The sequence below is a fragment of the Stigmatopora nigra genome, chromosome 2 (assembly GCF_051989575.1).
Source record: "Stigmatopora nigra isolate UIUO_SnigA chromosome 2, RoL_Snig_1.1, whole genome shotgun sequence".
NCBI classification, from domain to species: Eukaryota; Metazoa; Chordata; class Actinopteri; order Syngnathiformes; family Syngnathidae; genus Stigmatopora; species Stigmatopora nigra.
The window spans coordinates 16634582-16652014 of record NC_135509.1 but is presented as its reverse complement, the minus strand read 5'-3'; the positions used below and the strand labels follow the sequence as shown (position 1 = coordinate 16652014).

Here is a 17433-nt window from a genome sequence, read left to right as displayed (position 1 = left end):
AAATATATAGTATAGTAAGTATGTATAGTAAGTCAGACATGTTGGTAAAGAAAGCACAAACCTCAAATAAGTGTTTCAAAGGCAGTACTCTATGTATGCACGTTCCGTGTTGTACAAATGACCTGCTGTAAAAAAAAATTGCGTAAGAGACCTCGAATTGAAATGACCTGAGATTGAAGGTAACGTTCACATCTTGCAGTGTAATTATTCACAGTTCTTTAAAAAGTCACCGTTATTCCAAACTGACCTGATATTTTTGAAAAGAATTATGGATACGCTATGGATATGCAGGTATTTTTAAAGAAAAAAAATTGTACAGTAAGCCAGAAAGCCAACAAAGAACCTGAAGAGGCCCAGCAAAAAGAATCTGATGGGGAATAAGAACAAAGCAAGTAGTCATGTGACGTAGGACTCCGTAAAAGTGGGTGTTAGACCTCTTCCTGGATCAAATTATGCATGTGTGGCCTCATATTAAAACTGATGAGTAGTGTAGATAATGTAATCTGGAGAAATTTATGTTTAATGTGTTCCCATAAAAAAAAGCTTCATCTTGAGGTGCCCCTGTAGTAGGGTCAAAGACAGTACTAATAGACTGAGAAATAAGAGGATGCAGTCAAGATTTAGGAGTTGAATGTTGTTTTATCAAGTTTTTTTTTTTTTGTCGTCTGCTCTTTCCTCCATTCCAAAATACACAATGACATCACACCAAGCATGGGAAACTTCCCCAAAGATAGAAATTTCTTTCTCTTCTTGTTGCCTTTAGAGATGACTATATTTTGAGAATTATGTACTTTGTATCCAACCTGCAAAGATCTGTTCAAAAAACATGTTAGATTGGATAATAATTGATGTTGCTGTGAAAAATAATCACCTAAAAATTCAATTATATCTATTGAAAATGTGTATTTTGAACCTTTTCTATGTTTTGTTAATGTTGTTACAAGTTTGGAAACATATGGGAGTAATTTAGTAAACCTCAGTTTATGGAAATGAATGAAAATTAGAACAAAGCAAAATCAAAGCACACTTTTACAGCAACCACAAACATGGTTTATTCACATGAATGCACATTTCCGAAGACAAAGCTGGGGACATTACCAGGCTTTCATTGGTAGTCTACAGGCAACTTAAACTGGCACCAGCTAATGTATTTCATGGTCTACATCTTTCAAAACAAAAGCATCTCCCCAAGTGAGCAACAAATAGATAAATCAAACTTCTAACCAAGACTATACAGGAACATGAGGAAGGGAGATCACAGCTGGGAGATCAAATTTGGATTCAATTACGATGATTGATAGAACATCACAAAAATAGGCATTCTGAGCAAATTTAAAGTTCCACCATCATTTACTATGAGAACATTAAGATTCAGGGCGTTAAACGCCATAAAAGGGTTCCCTGCTAGGCAACATTTCTGATCGCTGTAAACAAGTGAGAGTATCTTCTCTTGGATAAACAAAATCCGCCCACCGACCTTTGATAATCCCGGTGTGGATTCTAGGGTGGGATGATTCCTTCAGATGAACATGCTTGAATGACAGCATCGTATTTTTAAGAGTTGTAGACAAGTTCTCTGTGAACATATGCTTGGAAAGGGACATTGACCTTGTTCACACTGTTTAAGATTGACATTGGGGAATTGTGTAAAAGGGTTTCTGACATCTGTATCATTTTGAGTGAGAGTTCAAGAAGTAGAAACCTCTCTCAGGTAGCCACAGAAGAGACTATTTGGACCACCTCGCCATTCTCTGCCTGGATGGTATCTTTAACCTCCATGTCTGCTTGTAGAACAGGCGTAAGCTCCGCAGCCTGCGACATGGAAAACAAGAAAGAAAGGAAGAATAGATTTAAATATAAAATGTAACACATGATAGATGTTGCAAATAGCTAATCTGTCTCCTTTTGTAAACGCTTGATTCTCATAGGAATACCAAGGACCGTGTACACCTTTTACAGATTTAATCTTTTGTATTGCAAAGAAAATCCAGAATTAGGAGTGAAAAATGCGTACATTCTGAGCCACATCTTTAGCATGTTGATAATATTTTGCTGTGCAACCCAAAGCAAGATTAAGAAGAAGTGGTGTTTGCATGAATTCTCTAATTGTTACTTTTATTTGCAAAGAACTGGAATTGAAAGGCAGCTGCTGCTACAATAACACTTCAAAATTTGGTCATGATGGTAAACAAGGGAGACTGTTTTCTTACATTATACATATACCTACAGCATTATCCACAGTTAATGAGTAAGCATGTAGTGTTTCTGTACAAATTAACAGATCATCCGCCAAAGATATTTCAACATTGAATTTTTTTGTCCACCTGAATGAGAATCATTTTGACAATCCTTAAGGCTGAGAGATTTGCTATTTGAATGCATTCACACTGCAATGGGTCTGTACATGTTGTACACGACACGTGTGATAACCATAAAGAGTGAGCCAATGCCCAAGGTTTTATCGTTGATTTTTTCCTGTAGCCCAGCTGTATGCTACTTTAGTATCCAAGTAAAACTTACATGGACATTTTCATGAAAATGTCAAATTCTGGCCATGATGAAGTATCGCAGTAAGCGTCTAACTCTCTATTTTGAAGGATAACAATCTCACTGTTGGACAGTTCTGACATAACTGAATAATGACATGTGATTTTAGATCATGTCCCGGCATTCTGCAGTACACAGAGCAGCGGGTTAGAACATGAAAATGTTCAATTGATTATCCCCATTTTGAGGAAATTCCACGGTATGTTGACAATGACATGGAATCTATCCAGTATGGAGAAATGCAAATGCAGAGATAAATAAATCAAAATGTGAGAGGCATTTTTTGCCAACTTGTATAAATGCTACCATGTGTTTGGAAACAGATGATAGTAATTCTCACAGTTCCAAATGCTTCAAAGAGATCTATACCAGTGCTAACCTTTGGCTGAACTTTGAACTGTAAATCAGCAATGTTTACAGTTTTGGACATCAAAACTAAACTGTCATACCACTCTCTTTACAATGCAGCTCTTTTTGTGATTCATGTTTGAAACTTCATAGCAGAGTTTCAGTTCTTCTTCCCAGTTAAATTGCTAAAATGCTTTTTAACTCTTATTGCTCATGTCAAAGATTTATTGGTTGGTTAGATTTAAAAAAAAAATCTTCTGAAAATGCATGCAAAGCTGGATGACAAAAGGAATCCTACTAACTGATGTAGTAAACAGCGATAAACGTTGAGGTCCTTAAATTGAAGATAATGCTTTTCAAGTGCTCATCAAATTCTGATCAAAAGACATCAATCAGTTGTTGTTAAACAGTGGTTTCCGAAATTTTGAAGGGTGGGAACTAGAAAGCAGGCTGATGATCTCTGACAGCTTGATGTATTTGTAAAAAGAACAACCAAAAAGTCTATCAATCAATTGAGAAAACAAACAGTTGGATTGCTTGCTGTGGTAGTATTGGAGACAATGTGCACGTGGTGGCAATCATAGATGGAAATATTTGTAATTTTTGTCTAAAATCTTCAGGCCATTTTCAGACTGCACCACCACAACTGTCTGTCAATCCTCATATCAATCAGCAAGATTTCATAACAGCAGAATTCTGCCACGACATCTGCATATCAGTCATTCAAATGGGGAAAAAATATGAAACAATATTTTCAAGCTTGACAGTTTAAACTGGTCAGTACAAAGCAGTGCAGGTTACAGGTAAATTACAGTGCCAAATTTGCATGTTTCATAAATGAAAGGTAAATCCAATAGTAGTAACACTATGGCTATTGGAAATTCCACCTGTGGTTTTGAGGTAGGCAGAAAGGGTAAAAATTAGGATTTATATCTTTATGTGTCCCAATAATGAACAAAAAAAACATAAAATAACTAAAAAGTGCTAAAATCAGAACAAAGGTCATCTTTTCTGAGAATAATATGAAAAGTAAAGCATGACGAGAGCAACGCAAGAGTAAAACCACACGATGTGCATCATGTGTCAAAAGTTGGAAGTAGGGTAATGTCAAAGGCATGTACTATGGCTAATATTGGACCACATACATAGAGCAATTATTTCCAGTTTTAAACAAAACAGTTATATCTGCCAATATGAAATATTTACATTGCCTAACGATTGGTGAGCTATTTCTAAAACGGGCCTTGGGCTACTGTGTGGTCCTTGGGGGGACCGCAGGCATTATGTTGGCAAACACTGCGCTGAAAGACAGCATTGTGTGGGTAGTATTTGCGAGTGCAAACCTAAAAGAACAAAAGTTAATCCACACATCCATTCGTCAGCAAAACATTTCCTGTTTGCCTTCTAATTTTGTAGTGACTACTTATTTTTGTTGGCATTTCAACCAAACATATGCAAGTACAAAGGGTTCTTTGTACCTCTTATTCATTTTGATTGCACTAAGATGGTAATGTGACATGCACGTTTTTACGTACTGTAGCTTTCAGATGCACTATTTGCGGACAAAATCACACACTACAATTGATTTCAAGTTTAATAAATGACATTGCTCAAACTAAAATAAACTATACCCACCCCTCAAACTCTTCCCTCATTCAATCTAACCCTAATTCTAACCACACAAGACACAAAATCAATTGCACTGCAAATCCATTTGCAAGTTTTAGATCAATTTTAAGGACGCCTTATATCATGTTTTAGGGTCACAGCCAAAATATAATAACAAACTATACAAAGTAAATAATCATGTAGTCTTATTGTCAGTGTATTACTTACTCGCTCATTTAGAAAAGCGAATAGACTGCATATAACCGCATATTAAACCTGTAGGATAGGTTTTTATCAATTTAATAGGTAAATTTAACCATTATTAATTCAAGTAAGACAATTGAGAATTATCATTTGAGAATCTTACGGTGTGTCCAACTGAGTTTTATGTATGTATGCAGCGTACTGTATGTGTGAAAAGTCCATGACATTCCACAAGAAAAACCTGCCACACTCATCACTCCTTATCTGATGAGTGGCAGAGTTTTGACAGTCTTTAAATTTTCCATCTAACACAAGTTTGTCTGTCCTTTCATAATGGTTGACAAATTAATTCAGATGTGGCGGACCTTCTTTCCCAGGCCAAACTGTCAAATTCTCCTTCGCTGAAGGAGATTAAATTTTCTTTTTTAAATCGCATCTCGCTTAAGTAAGAGCATTGATTGCATGTTGCCCATCCTCCATCTAGGTGTTCAATTCCAAAAGAATGTTGTCAGTGCCTTCCTAAACACGCAGTAGTAAACAAGTTTTACTTTTCCCAAAAGCAAAATATCTGCTATCAGTATTTGATTTATAGTGTATTCAACATAATTAATAATTCAAAATGTAGTGATCTGCATTAATGGACCAGTTTATCAGTTCTATAAGTTCGAATGAAATACTGCAAAAGTTTTGAAAAGATGAGAGAAAAGAAAGCACAATACAATGTTTAAAAGGGTTAGAAATTTTATGTTTCAATGTCCTGTATACATAAATGACAAAGTGAGTATTCCAGTTGAATTTTTTCCATCTTTCTGAAGAACTGGTGAGCTCTGCTAATTTCTATTTTTGAACATCATGAACTTAAAACGTAAAACTAAAGTGAATTGTTATTGTTTTAAGATATGGTTACTCAAGCATGGGAATGTTATTCAGTGTTAGTGTGTTACTAAGCAACTGTTTACACTATGTCCAAGTGCCTGAAGGAGTTTGTGTTGTGTGCTTTTTGTCTACCTGTACTGCCGCTGTGTGATCTGTGACAGGAGCAAGTTGTACATATTGCACTTGTATGTCAGCAGGGAGAGCGGTGCCCTCTACTGCTGCTGTCCCCCCTTCAGTTGACGCTACAGCTATGAGCTGAGCTCCCCGAAGTACCTGTAACGGATAGGGAGAAAGGGTAAGTGTAAAAGGCAAAGAAACGTTGAGAAAGTATGCTGAAACATAATTCATAAGGTATCTGTCTTTGACTGACAGAAAAATGTAATCTCAGAATAAAACCTAAATATGACCTTCATCGACTTAATACTGCAGAATGTAAAAAAAGCAGCAGTACATCTTGTTATAATCGACAGTGCACAGCACACAAGAGAAAGAAAGGAGAGCCTAATAAAAGCAAACAGCTGAATGCTTCATTTACATTCAGTCCGATGTGTTTATATACTTTAAATGATCACAGGTGTCAGGGAGGCTATTGAAGTCCTGGGTGTCACTAACTTTGAGGTAACTAAAAGAAACACAAAATCTATGTGAAACAGATACTTTTATCGTAGCCATTCTCGGTTATCTAACCCATTTGTTCTCTCATTTGTACAGACAATTAAATTACGTTCAATAATACACAATAGGTAGTATTGCTTTCTGCTTCGATTACATAGAAAGTGCCCTGTAAATAAAAAGTACTATTAGTTTCCTGTTGTTGTGAGTTGATTACATTTGCATATAGCACAATACAAAGGAAATAGTGTTTTGTATATAATAGGGTCACATCTCCAATAGATGTCCAGTTAACTTTGCCTAGAAATAAGACTAAAAAAGGGTTATGAGCAAAGACATAATGCAACACCTCCATAATGAGCAAACCCTGAATAATACCAACGGTGACATTCGAGCGTCTTTACGTGCAACATCTTTATTTGGATACATAGACTACACTCAATTGTTAATAAGAAGCTAAGTATTTGGTTTATTTTCCACACTGTTCTAATGTCCGAATATTCTAAAATCTAACTATCTAACATGGCTAAAATGGGTGGAAAGTGGGATTTAAAAAAATCATATTCCTATTCTATTTTTAAGGTCTTTTAAGGTCTCAAAAACTGGCCCATCCTATTGCCCGGTTACATAAAATGTTGCTCGCGTGATTACTCATTGAAATTATGGGAGGTCTTCAAAGTCATCTTTTATCTGAACTTACTGCCGAGGAAATCTGGTACTTCTCCAATAGGCATTACATATATGGTAGAAAAGCCAAAACTCACTTCCACACCGTATCCACACTCAGTTCTTTTACTTTGAACTTGTGTTCGTTCTGAGTTAGTTAATGGTCCCGATAACCACAAGTTTGCTAGGTCTTCAAGATTGCAAGTTTCACCACAATTTCTGCTGCGTCATCATCACCATGCACCAAATCCAAGCAGCCTGAAGTTATTAGTGTGCAGGCCTGCTTGACTAACATAATCAAACAAGGGGAACGATTGAGGTTGAAGTGGTTACATTTTGAATAAAAAAAGAAAACTGTAAGATCTGGGTCAAATGAATTATGTTTGATTGGCAATAAACGAATATTGATTAAAAGAAAATCTACTTGAGTGGTTGGTGTGCGAGAGGTTCTAGGGAGTAATGAATTTTTAGCAAATGATCTGTTGACATTATACACAGGCAGTGATGTTTTATGATTCTATTCTAAGATGAGCTAAATTTATTGTGGTTTTAAAACGATTTCTTATTAAAAGCCACTTCTTTAAAAAGTTTCATTTTATGGACCTGTTCGACGAATAATTCAGTCATGTGGGGACCAAAAATGCAGAGCCTGCTGTTTCAGTATTTTTTCACCCACAGAGATGCAAAGAAATCTCGTTTTGTCTTTTGTTCCAATGGATGTGGAGTGTTTTTCAAATTTAATAATATATTAAACGATTGAATGGAGAGTCAGGATGTGCCACTGTAAACCCTGATATAGTAGCAATTAAAAAAAAATGAAAATTAGTCAGAATTCTTGATGCATCTTGAAATGGATAGCATTGCCTGTTGCAAGTGGTCATGATTTATTCTTGTTTGAAAGGGTGAATATACTGTGTTCTAAGTTGTGCTGATCCAATCACAATATTTTTCAGTTATTGTCTCAGGGTCGAGTTATTGAATGAGACAAGTCATAAAACCCCAAAATGATTCCGAGGAAAAAAGATGGTACTATACAATTAATGAAAGTTTTTATTCACACAATAGTTTTTTGTACGAGTGATGCGTGATAAAAAGGAGAGACAGGAAATCATGTCCTTATGAGAGGAAAGATTAAGGTCCACCTGGCTACAAGCCGAACCACCATAATTCTTGCCCACTGTCAAAGTGTCCTTTTTCAAGACACTGAACCCTAATTTTCACCAAAGCAGCAGCACAATTGGTGTATGAATGGCTTTTAACTAACATAAAGTGTCTAGATAAATTTGCAGTATAAGTAGCTTTTAGCTTGAAGAGTAGGCTTGCACGATGAACAAGTAGGGTAGTTTCGGCTTGCAACTAAATTCTCAGGAAAAATCGAATCTTTGGCCAAACTTAAGTTATCAAACCCCTGTTCTTGGCTATGGCTCCCCACTGGTCCAATTGATTGAAACAAGCAGTCAAATATCGAGCCTCAACACACCCAAGTTTGCATTCTCAGCTGTGTTAAGATGCACAGAGGCTTAGAAAAGCAGCTGGAATTGGAACACAAGGATCTTTGCAACAACCTCCCAGCAGCACTTTGTCATAACTCACAGTATTTAGTCATCAGGTGTAATAGGTTCACATTGAATGGGGTACATGATAGGCTGCAAAGTAAATGATAGAATGATGAAACGATATGTCAAACCTCATCCTCAAGCCAAACATTTTCTAATATATTGATTTGTATAACAAGCCTATTGAAAGACAGACCATTCATCATAGTAGAATATTAACTGGTCACGTTGTTAAAAGGATTATGATAATTGTGCCAGAGGTACTACTGTGAGTATAACAGTGGTTATTTATAAAAGACTGAGGATCTTAAGATTCAGAGGAAATGTGTTGAGATGCTTGTTGGCTAATAACACCCCCAAAAATGAAAGGCTAAAAGTAGCCCACAACTATCTTTCATACTGTAATAACTAAGTGGAATAAGTAACAATAGTTATATTAAAGAGGAAAGAGTAAAACATATGAAGCGGATCAAAGCTAGACTTTACGAATTCCTTAATTTTCGAACACCAATCCAAATTTGACACTTAAAAAGTCGTTAAATGTCAAGCATATGGCTGACTAAACTCTGTTTGCCAGGGACAAAAGCTATCGTCAACGCGTAAATTATTGTGGACCTTAGATTTCAAGTGGACACTCAAATAACCTGAAGTGGCAGGTGAGCGTCATCGCTGTAAGTCTACGACTTTACTATATATGAGCAGAACTGGAAAACCAATAAACTTTAATTGTCTGTAGGCTTTGCTGTAACCGAAAAAAAAAATAGTCTTAGTTCTTGGGACACTGTGGTAACCATTTAAATGTAGAAAAAGTTTCTATTTGAAAAGGTTGCTGACCTATTCATAGATTTTTGTTGAAAAACTAAAGCAATGCATCATAAAATCGGTTCATTACTTCTGAATAACTTGTAATCTTTCCAATCCAAACCACAGTCTGGTGACACATGAGAAAGACTAAACATGCTCTCACAATGAACTTTGCACATGCTGCAAACTGGTATCCACAGAATGACTTAGTAAAAGCAATCTGTGCATCAGACAATACAATGAGCAATCCATTTGATGTCTGCTAGTTGTTTTCTACTGTTCTTTGCTGAAATGACACCAGGACATAAAACGAGACTCCACAAACAAGACAATATTAAGAAGCAAGGCAAACTATATATAACCACCTCCAAAAATGAAAAATATTTTGTCTTTGAATTAAAAGGATACACTTAATCTAGTAATTTTCATTCACAAAGGAAAAAACTTGTATGCATAACTCAGAAATAATAATAAAAAAAAAAACATTTTGACTTTGCAGTGGCTGGAATTTCCTTTCAGTATTACAGCTGTCAACATCTGTATCTGCCAAATCTGGACAGATGTCCCGGCAGTAACACTATCTCCAGTTCGATAGGTGGGGCGGGATGGCTTTCAGAATTTGTTTTGGCTGCAAATCTGCTATGAGGATGCCCAAACATAGCCATGCTCGGGGTGCTTGGTGCTTGTTCAGTTTCGACCTGTAACGAACGTGCTTGCCTAAAAATATTTCTCTCTCTCTGAGTGAACTCATCAACCTTGTTTTCTAACCATGAGAATAACGCCCCATGATTACAGCAACAATAACCGAGCATTCTTTCACTTTAGTGCAAGATGCTATAAATGTGTGTCATGGCCAGACTCCAACCTTGTAAGGTGACTCCTAGTTTCCCATCTCCTGCTATTAAAGCTCTTCACACCTGCATCTAATCAAGTTCTTTCACAATTTTTGCCACCATGAAACTAAGAATTCTACAAAGACAATGGTCACAAAGGCTTGTGAGGAACTCAGAATGACCTGAACCAGAAAATCAGAAGGGGACCGATGACAAAAATAACAGCTGTAATTAAGTCAGGGCCCTAAAACCAAAAGGACGGAAATTCCACTGAGGCTTTCTCTCTATTCGCTTCTGCAAATCGAAACCTGGCCCATCTCCGTCTCACTAATCAAGGCTTTTTCAAAGTTATGCTCGATTTCTTGATTTAGAGTGATAGTTGTTTACTGATTTGACCCATTCCATTTAATGCAACCACATCACTTGTGTTGGCTGATTATTTCATTTCAACAAAAAAATTACAGAGGGAAAAATTGAATACTAATCTACAATAAGAACAAATCTTCACAGCCTCGTTATTCAAATTTCGTATTAAACATCCTAGCACAAAGACTGCATTTCTCCTAAACTCTAAAAACCAAAAACCTGAAGATTTGCCATTGGTTATCACTTATCATCCCAACACTCCAATCTTGTAAATGTATCTTGTTTCAGTACTTATATCGAAAATTAATGTTTTCTATTCTCTCAGATCAATTTATACAAGTCTACATCTGTCAGTTTCTCATTTTAAAAACTTCCACTTGTGAATTTCCCACTCCTAAATCTCTTCTTAGCAGTTTGTTATGCAAGTTGTTGTTTGTCAGTTATCCACACTAAAACTTTACAACTCCCCCTGTAGACTATTTCATATTTTTCCCACACATCATTTTAAGTGTTAACTTCAGCTGATGTTTCAAGAGCAGTGAGATCTTGGTTTGGGTTGTTGATGCATTTTCTGATCATGAACTAAACAACTGGTAAAGGCACCACATGCACCATTTGACTCAGTTTAGACATGATGTTCAAGTTGTCCCCATTCAAAGAGAGAAAAAAAACGGTAACTGCAAAAATGTAAAGAATACAACAGGCTTATGCACGAAATGCCTCTTTTCCTGGCAATTAACAAACGGATTTTGAATAAAGACCAAATTTCAGTAATGCAATTCTATTCAAGGGGTGGTCTGTATTTTTCTGTTTTCCCTCCATATCCAGTAGACCATGCAAACGTTCTATAATTTCAAAGTTGACCATTCTTGGTGGTTCAGTATTGTCAAAAATTTCCACTTAGACTTTCAAAAAGAAGCTTTTTTTCCCCAATGCAATACACAGTCTGCCAGTTTGGCAAGTCTGCACCCAGCTAGTGCTAGTGTTGAGTCACAATGAAATAAGATCGAAACATCTGGTCCCTCTTGCTCGCACAGCCCGTGACCCTGGGTCCTGCCCAAAAAGACAAAAGAAAACAGCCAGAAGTGTACTGGCCAATGAAGGATACACACACAAACAGAACATAGGATTCCCTAGCTCTGTATCTCCACGGTGAGATGCCACAACGACACAAAACAGACTCCTACTCCTTTGAAACAGTATCCATCCTTAGGGCTCTCTGCTTATGTACATTCCCCGAACACTAAAACGGGTCATAAAGAATGGACTTTGTAGCTTTTTACCTCATTGTACTTTTTCTCCATGTGTGACGGACTGGAATCTCAAACACACTACAAGACAGACCTCAACAGCTCTCATGATTAGGGAAGAAAGGGAAATGAACAACGGCAGCAACATTAAAAGCTAGCAACTGTATTTAGGCATCAATTATATAATTGCTGCTAAAAATCAAAAGCACATTGCTTTCTTCTCTTCTGATTAATTTCTGACCTATTCCCCACACTGATAAACATTGATCAAAACAGTCATACTTGTGAGGTTTCGGCAGATGCAGAGCAACATCTGCTGTAAAAATATGAAAGGGGAGTGGGTCCTCTTGATACTTGCATCCTTCACTCCCTTTAGTGGGCGGGCATATGTGCTGCAGGTCCATTGATGTAAACAATGAATACAAAAGTATTATTCATTTTAAAACTTAAATATAACCGAATAGTATTTGGACAGTGATCTGTTTCACGTACCATTATAGGGATCCCATGCAACACTAGTGGTACTCTACCAAATTTTTAGAGATGGTCTAGAAATCTTCCTCATTTGGGTTTTTGCGGTATTCTGTACAGTGATATTTTCCTTTCTTCCAAAACACGATCTAATCATGAATGGCATAAAACATCTCATCCACAATTACTCTTCTTGACTTTTCTTCCACTCTTTCCAAAACTAACCTCTCTTCATCCCTATCCCCTTTCATCTTCTAAATCCCCCATTTGGTCTGCATCAATGCAGCCTGGTAGCAAAGGAGCCGGGCACTCAGGAAGCACAGTAAAAGACCATAATATACTTTCATTGGGCTGCTGTCTGCTCCCATTGCATTCACTTGAAGGGTTTAAAAGTTGAATTGAATGGAATCCAATTGGGCAGCTATAACAACGTCTACATTGGCATTACCGGAGTATGAGTTTGATGTATACTGTATAGTATCTAGATAGAGAACATTGAGGTAAGTAATGAAAATGCAAGTCACTCATCTTGGTATAGCAGTTCAAAGAATAAATATCTGGAAAACTACAGTAGTTTATGATAGGCATGCGTGTAAAAACTATGAGCACTCTAAACTGTGCCTAGGTATGAGTGTGAGCGTGAACGGTTATTTGTCTTCTCGTGCCCTGTGATTGGCTGGCCACTAATTCAGGGTAACCCCCACCTCATGCCCGAAAAGTCAGCTGGGATAGGCTCCAGCACCCCCTGCGACTCTTTTGAGGATAAAGTGGTTCGGAAAATGAATGAATGAATGATTAGTATTTAGTTACTGACATTCCCTAAAAAACATATATTTTCAGGTGACATTAACACAACTGCTCAAAAATCTAATACTAATTTTAGCAGATAAGCGTACAAGATATGTTTTATAATAAGCAGAAAATATTTTCTAAATACTGATAAAAATCAGTTAATGTGAAGGCAAGACCATTTGATCAAATGTAGACGAATGTAACCAAAATTCCAATTGAGATACAAAGTACTTTACAATGATATGTGGCAGACTCTCGGTAGGTAGCAGGTGTCATTTAGGATTCGTATATCCATGTTGTCAGGAAGAACAGATGAACAGAAGAAGAATTGGCTGAAGAAGAATACAGCCCGAGGGAGGAAGACAATGGAAGTGAACTCAATGTGATGAACTGTTTTGGATTGGTTGCAAAACATAACCCCCAGTTTTATGTCAGATTACAAAAACAGTGACATCATAACTAAAATATTTTATGAACAAACCCCGGTAAACAAATGAGGCATTTGTTTGTTTGAGGCAGCTTATATGACTATAAAAACTGTGATAATGGCACAGTAAAACTATTCGCTCTATAGAGACTTTCAGATTCCTATCATCCATGTCTAAGCAGCTGAACAGGACAAAAAAAATGTGATAATGGCATAGAATGTTACAAATTCTGGGACAAGCCAAGATGGTAATGTTGTTTTGGAGTCAAATTGAAATGAGAAATCCACATTCATTCATTTTTGGCAGTATGCTTCAGGTCACTGTTGATTGCCCTGTCAAATGCCATCCAGTTCAAGTTCTGAAGCATTTTGCTTTTGATTTATAGTTGCTCATTTGTCCCAAGCACATACTAGTTTTTTTAAGTGCCCAGAACCGAAAACGATTAATTTACTTTACCTACACAAATACCAACTTGGTAAAACAATGTGTATGTAATATGTACAGGAGATTTGATTCTCAACAATTTGTTTTTTCACATGGTTTCATGGAAAATTGTCCATTTAAGCAATAACACCAATGTGTAAATGTTTGTAGATAGGTGATTTTAGTAAATGATACTGGCCTTTATGTTCTGTCAGCAATTTAGATTTAAGTGATGACCTGATATTACGTGAAGTAGCATAACATTGATATCAATAGTACAATGGGCCACAAAGAAAAAAGGGAGAACCCCTTTTCAATTTCTTTTGGAACATCCTATCATTTTACAAACATAAGCTGCGCATTAGTTTAAGAACAGAAAAAAAATCGGATGTTCAAATAGCTTATTTTGGACACCGCTCACTAATACTCCCAAGGTAATTAACTTTCCCCTTCACTTTCTAGTTCTCACATAATAGTATTCAGTGCAATCTAATGTAGGTCAAAGATAGAAATGTCTGCACTCATTCTACTGCATATACAGTAATATTCATTTTTTTAGTAAACTATTTTGCCATTACAAATGCTACACGTGATAAGATGATAGACACTTGAGCACATAGTATTAGATATATGGTACTGGTGCAGGACTTTTCACTACCCATATCACGATCATAATAAGCTGCAGAGTAACGCTAAAGTCAGGTCCATCGTTTGAAGAGGTTATTTGAGAACAGCGCCTTTGTGTTTATAAAACAGAAGAAAAGTAGTCCCTAGCGAAACAATCATGTAGTCCAATACCAACCAATGAAACACCAACAAAAGCTCTTTCAACAAATGCACACACACACACACAAATGGATTGTAAGGATGATTGAGATCCCTATCGACTGAACAAAGAACTGAGCAGCTGAAAGAGCATGTTTTCACACGCAGATCCTAGGATGCAACTTGCAGACCTAAAGCATGACATCATTTTAAACATTTTGACATAAGGTCTCGCTGAGAGTGACATTGTCAAGGATTTCCAACTTTTAATCAATAGTTCACCCTAAGTAATGGTAAGCGTTCTATAGTTTACCATTCTCTCATGTTGTATAGAAATACTATGAACATGTATTCACTCAGTACTTATTGATTTGAATTGAATGCTTTTCTTGTCATTATACAAGTATAATGAGATTGGTTTTGTCCTATGACAAACCAACAAGTTGTTGTTTGTACAGGTGAAATACCAGTACACAACAACTTTGTTCAATACCTCAACAGGACCCCTAACAACAATACCAACAGAGTGAAGGAAAAGTGATCCTAAACAGAGAGTTCATCATTCTAATTAATAAATGATTTAAGGCCTTACCTGTCCATCTTGGCCAACGTGTACCTGGTGGATCTGGAGGTTTCCCTGTAGGAAGACAAAAACAGAATGCCATTAAAAAGGAGCAAGTAAACCACAAAAAAAAGAAGATATTGTCCAAAGGAACCCTCATGAAGTACTTGATTTTCAAACTTTTAACTTTACATTAATGTAAATTCACTATTCACCCTATAACATCAATCAAATGCAAGATTTGGAGGCTCAGTTTCCTCTGATGGCAGTATGATTTTGAGTCTGTATGATCGTTTGCCTTTCTGTGTGCCCTACGGATGATTGGCGACCAGTCATGGGTATAGTCTGCCTTTTGCCTAAAGTCACCCAGGTTAGGTTCCAGCAACCCCCGCAACCCTTTCAAGGATGCGCAGTGTGGAAGATGAATGAATGCATGAACACAGAAGAAAATGTCTTTATACACATACCAACTATTCCGTCATGTCTGGTTGAAACATAACTGTGGAAAAATATTCCAGCCCCAATGATAATCATTACATCACAGAATGTCAACATTGACAAAAACAAAAGATCAAGTGTGCAGTTTTTTAAAAAGTTCCCTATCGCTGTTTTTTTCTGTTTGTTTTTCATTCGAAGGTTCACCCATTAATTGATAGAGGGGGCTTAAAAGGCACATCAAAATAGATCTCTCTCAGCGTATCCTCTACCTTCAGACGTAGGAGTTGTTCTGAAGTGACACTGAAGATTAAGACAAATTGATTTAGCAGTGGTTTTACTCAGGATCAAGAGTTTGGTAAACAAGTTTTTGAAGGTATAGTTAGTTAGCTGAAGATCCTTTAATATGTTATGTGAACAGACACCTATTTTAGACTGTTGCTACTCTAATGCATCCGGTTAAAACACTTAAATTGGGTGATATACACATTAAAGAAAATCTGAAACGATAATATTGCTTTTGTTATGTAAGTGTACATTTAACATAAAGGAATGGCGTGTCAAAGTCTCCCTAAGGAGGTCACATTGGGCTGGGTCGACTTTGCACTTGCTAATTGCATTTCATGTATTTGGAGCAGTCTGAGATGTCATATGGTCAGCAAAGAGTGTAATCTCTCAAACAGCTCATTTCCTCTTTGAGCATGCTTAAATCCAAATCTTGGTGGAAAGTGGTCTGTTCCCAATGAAAATGTATTCTTTATGAGTGGCAGTTGGGAGAAAAAGGATTCTGTTGCTAAGCTTTGAACTTTAAAAAACAAACAATCATTAAACAGGCAGGAGAGAGGGGAAAAGAAAATCTGAGATCAACCACAAAGTGCGGGGACTTTAAAGCTTTGAATACTGCTGATCTCTCTCACTCAATCGCTCGTCATCCTGCCAGTGAAAAAAACGAGTAAGAAATGTGAAAACCACGTACGTGGTTTAAATGTCACAAGTTGGTACATAAATGTTAAACTGAAATACATGCGTTGAATATATTTTATAGTGTATATCTATATAAATTTGCGGCTTGGAACAATTCTCTCCTCACCTACCAGACAAAATAATCTCGAGTGATGTTGATTCAGAAGTTACCATCACATATCAATAGACTTTAAATTCTAATTTCACATGGAAATATGTGCACTAAAGACATGGAGCAATGCCTAGTAGGGGAGATGAGACATCTGGGATTTACATGGAAACAAAATTCAGGACTCAGTGAGTAAGTAGGCGTGTATATAAACAAGAAGGCATGCAATAGGCAACATCTGTTTTTAGTCAAATTACTAATGACTTTATTCTTATTTTTAGTGATTATTTAAGTCTTTTTCTCAAATGTTGCATTCTAATAGAAGACATAATTAAAGAAGATACCATTTCAATCAACCATAAACTTGTCATATTGTCAACTGAACATTTAAAGCTATATTACACAATTGACAAACTAGCAATAAATGTAGTAATGTCTATAAAATGAAAGTGATAGCATAAGGTGTAAAATAAACCATGTATATGAAAATGTATAAGAATATATAATAAGGAAAAACTTTAGAATACGAAATTATGTAGTTGTGGCTTCCAACATAACTATTGGATAAAAAACATGGTTGATGGAAAAAAAACCCAACAAGAGCTGATTCCCTTCTATGCGGTTTGTTTTTGCTATCACAAACGTTTGATACTAACGATGGTGGTGAATTGAAAGACGCCACAAATCGTCTGACTCTTTTCCCAAAACATCTCCACCCAGTAACCCATGCCTCACTTGCCTCACTGTCCTGAGTGATCTGTACCTCCTCTCCTTGAGGCACCTGGGCAATGTGCAATTGGCCTTGTGGAATCTGA

The 17433-nt window shown here is 36.6% G+C and overlaps 1 protein-coding gene across 1 annotated transcript in view; it reads right to left on the bottom strand.

The window, feature by feature from the left end:
• Positions 1-1027: 1027 nt before the first annotated feature.
• The window catches only part of banp (BTG3 associated nuclear protein), a 30208-nt gene continuing 13802 nt past the window's right edge, over positions 1028-17433 (bottom strand). The window contains exons 10-13 of the mRNA XM_077712169.1: positions 17358-17429; positions 15142-15186; positions 5716-5856; positions 1028-1812 (exon numbers count right to left, since the gene is read on the bottom strand). Of these exons, the coding sequence (XP_077568295.1) occupies positions 1708-1812; positions 5716-5856; positions 15142-15186; positions 17358-17429 (363 nt within the window). The 3' untranslated portion in view covers positions 1028-1707. The remainder of the gene's footprint in view (positions 1813-5715; positions 5857-15141; positions 15187-17357; positions 17430-17433) is intronic.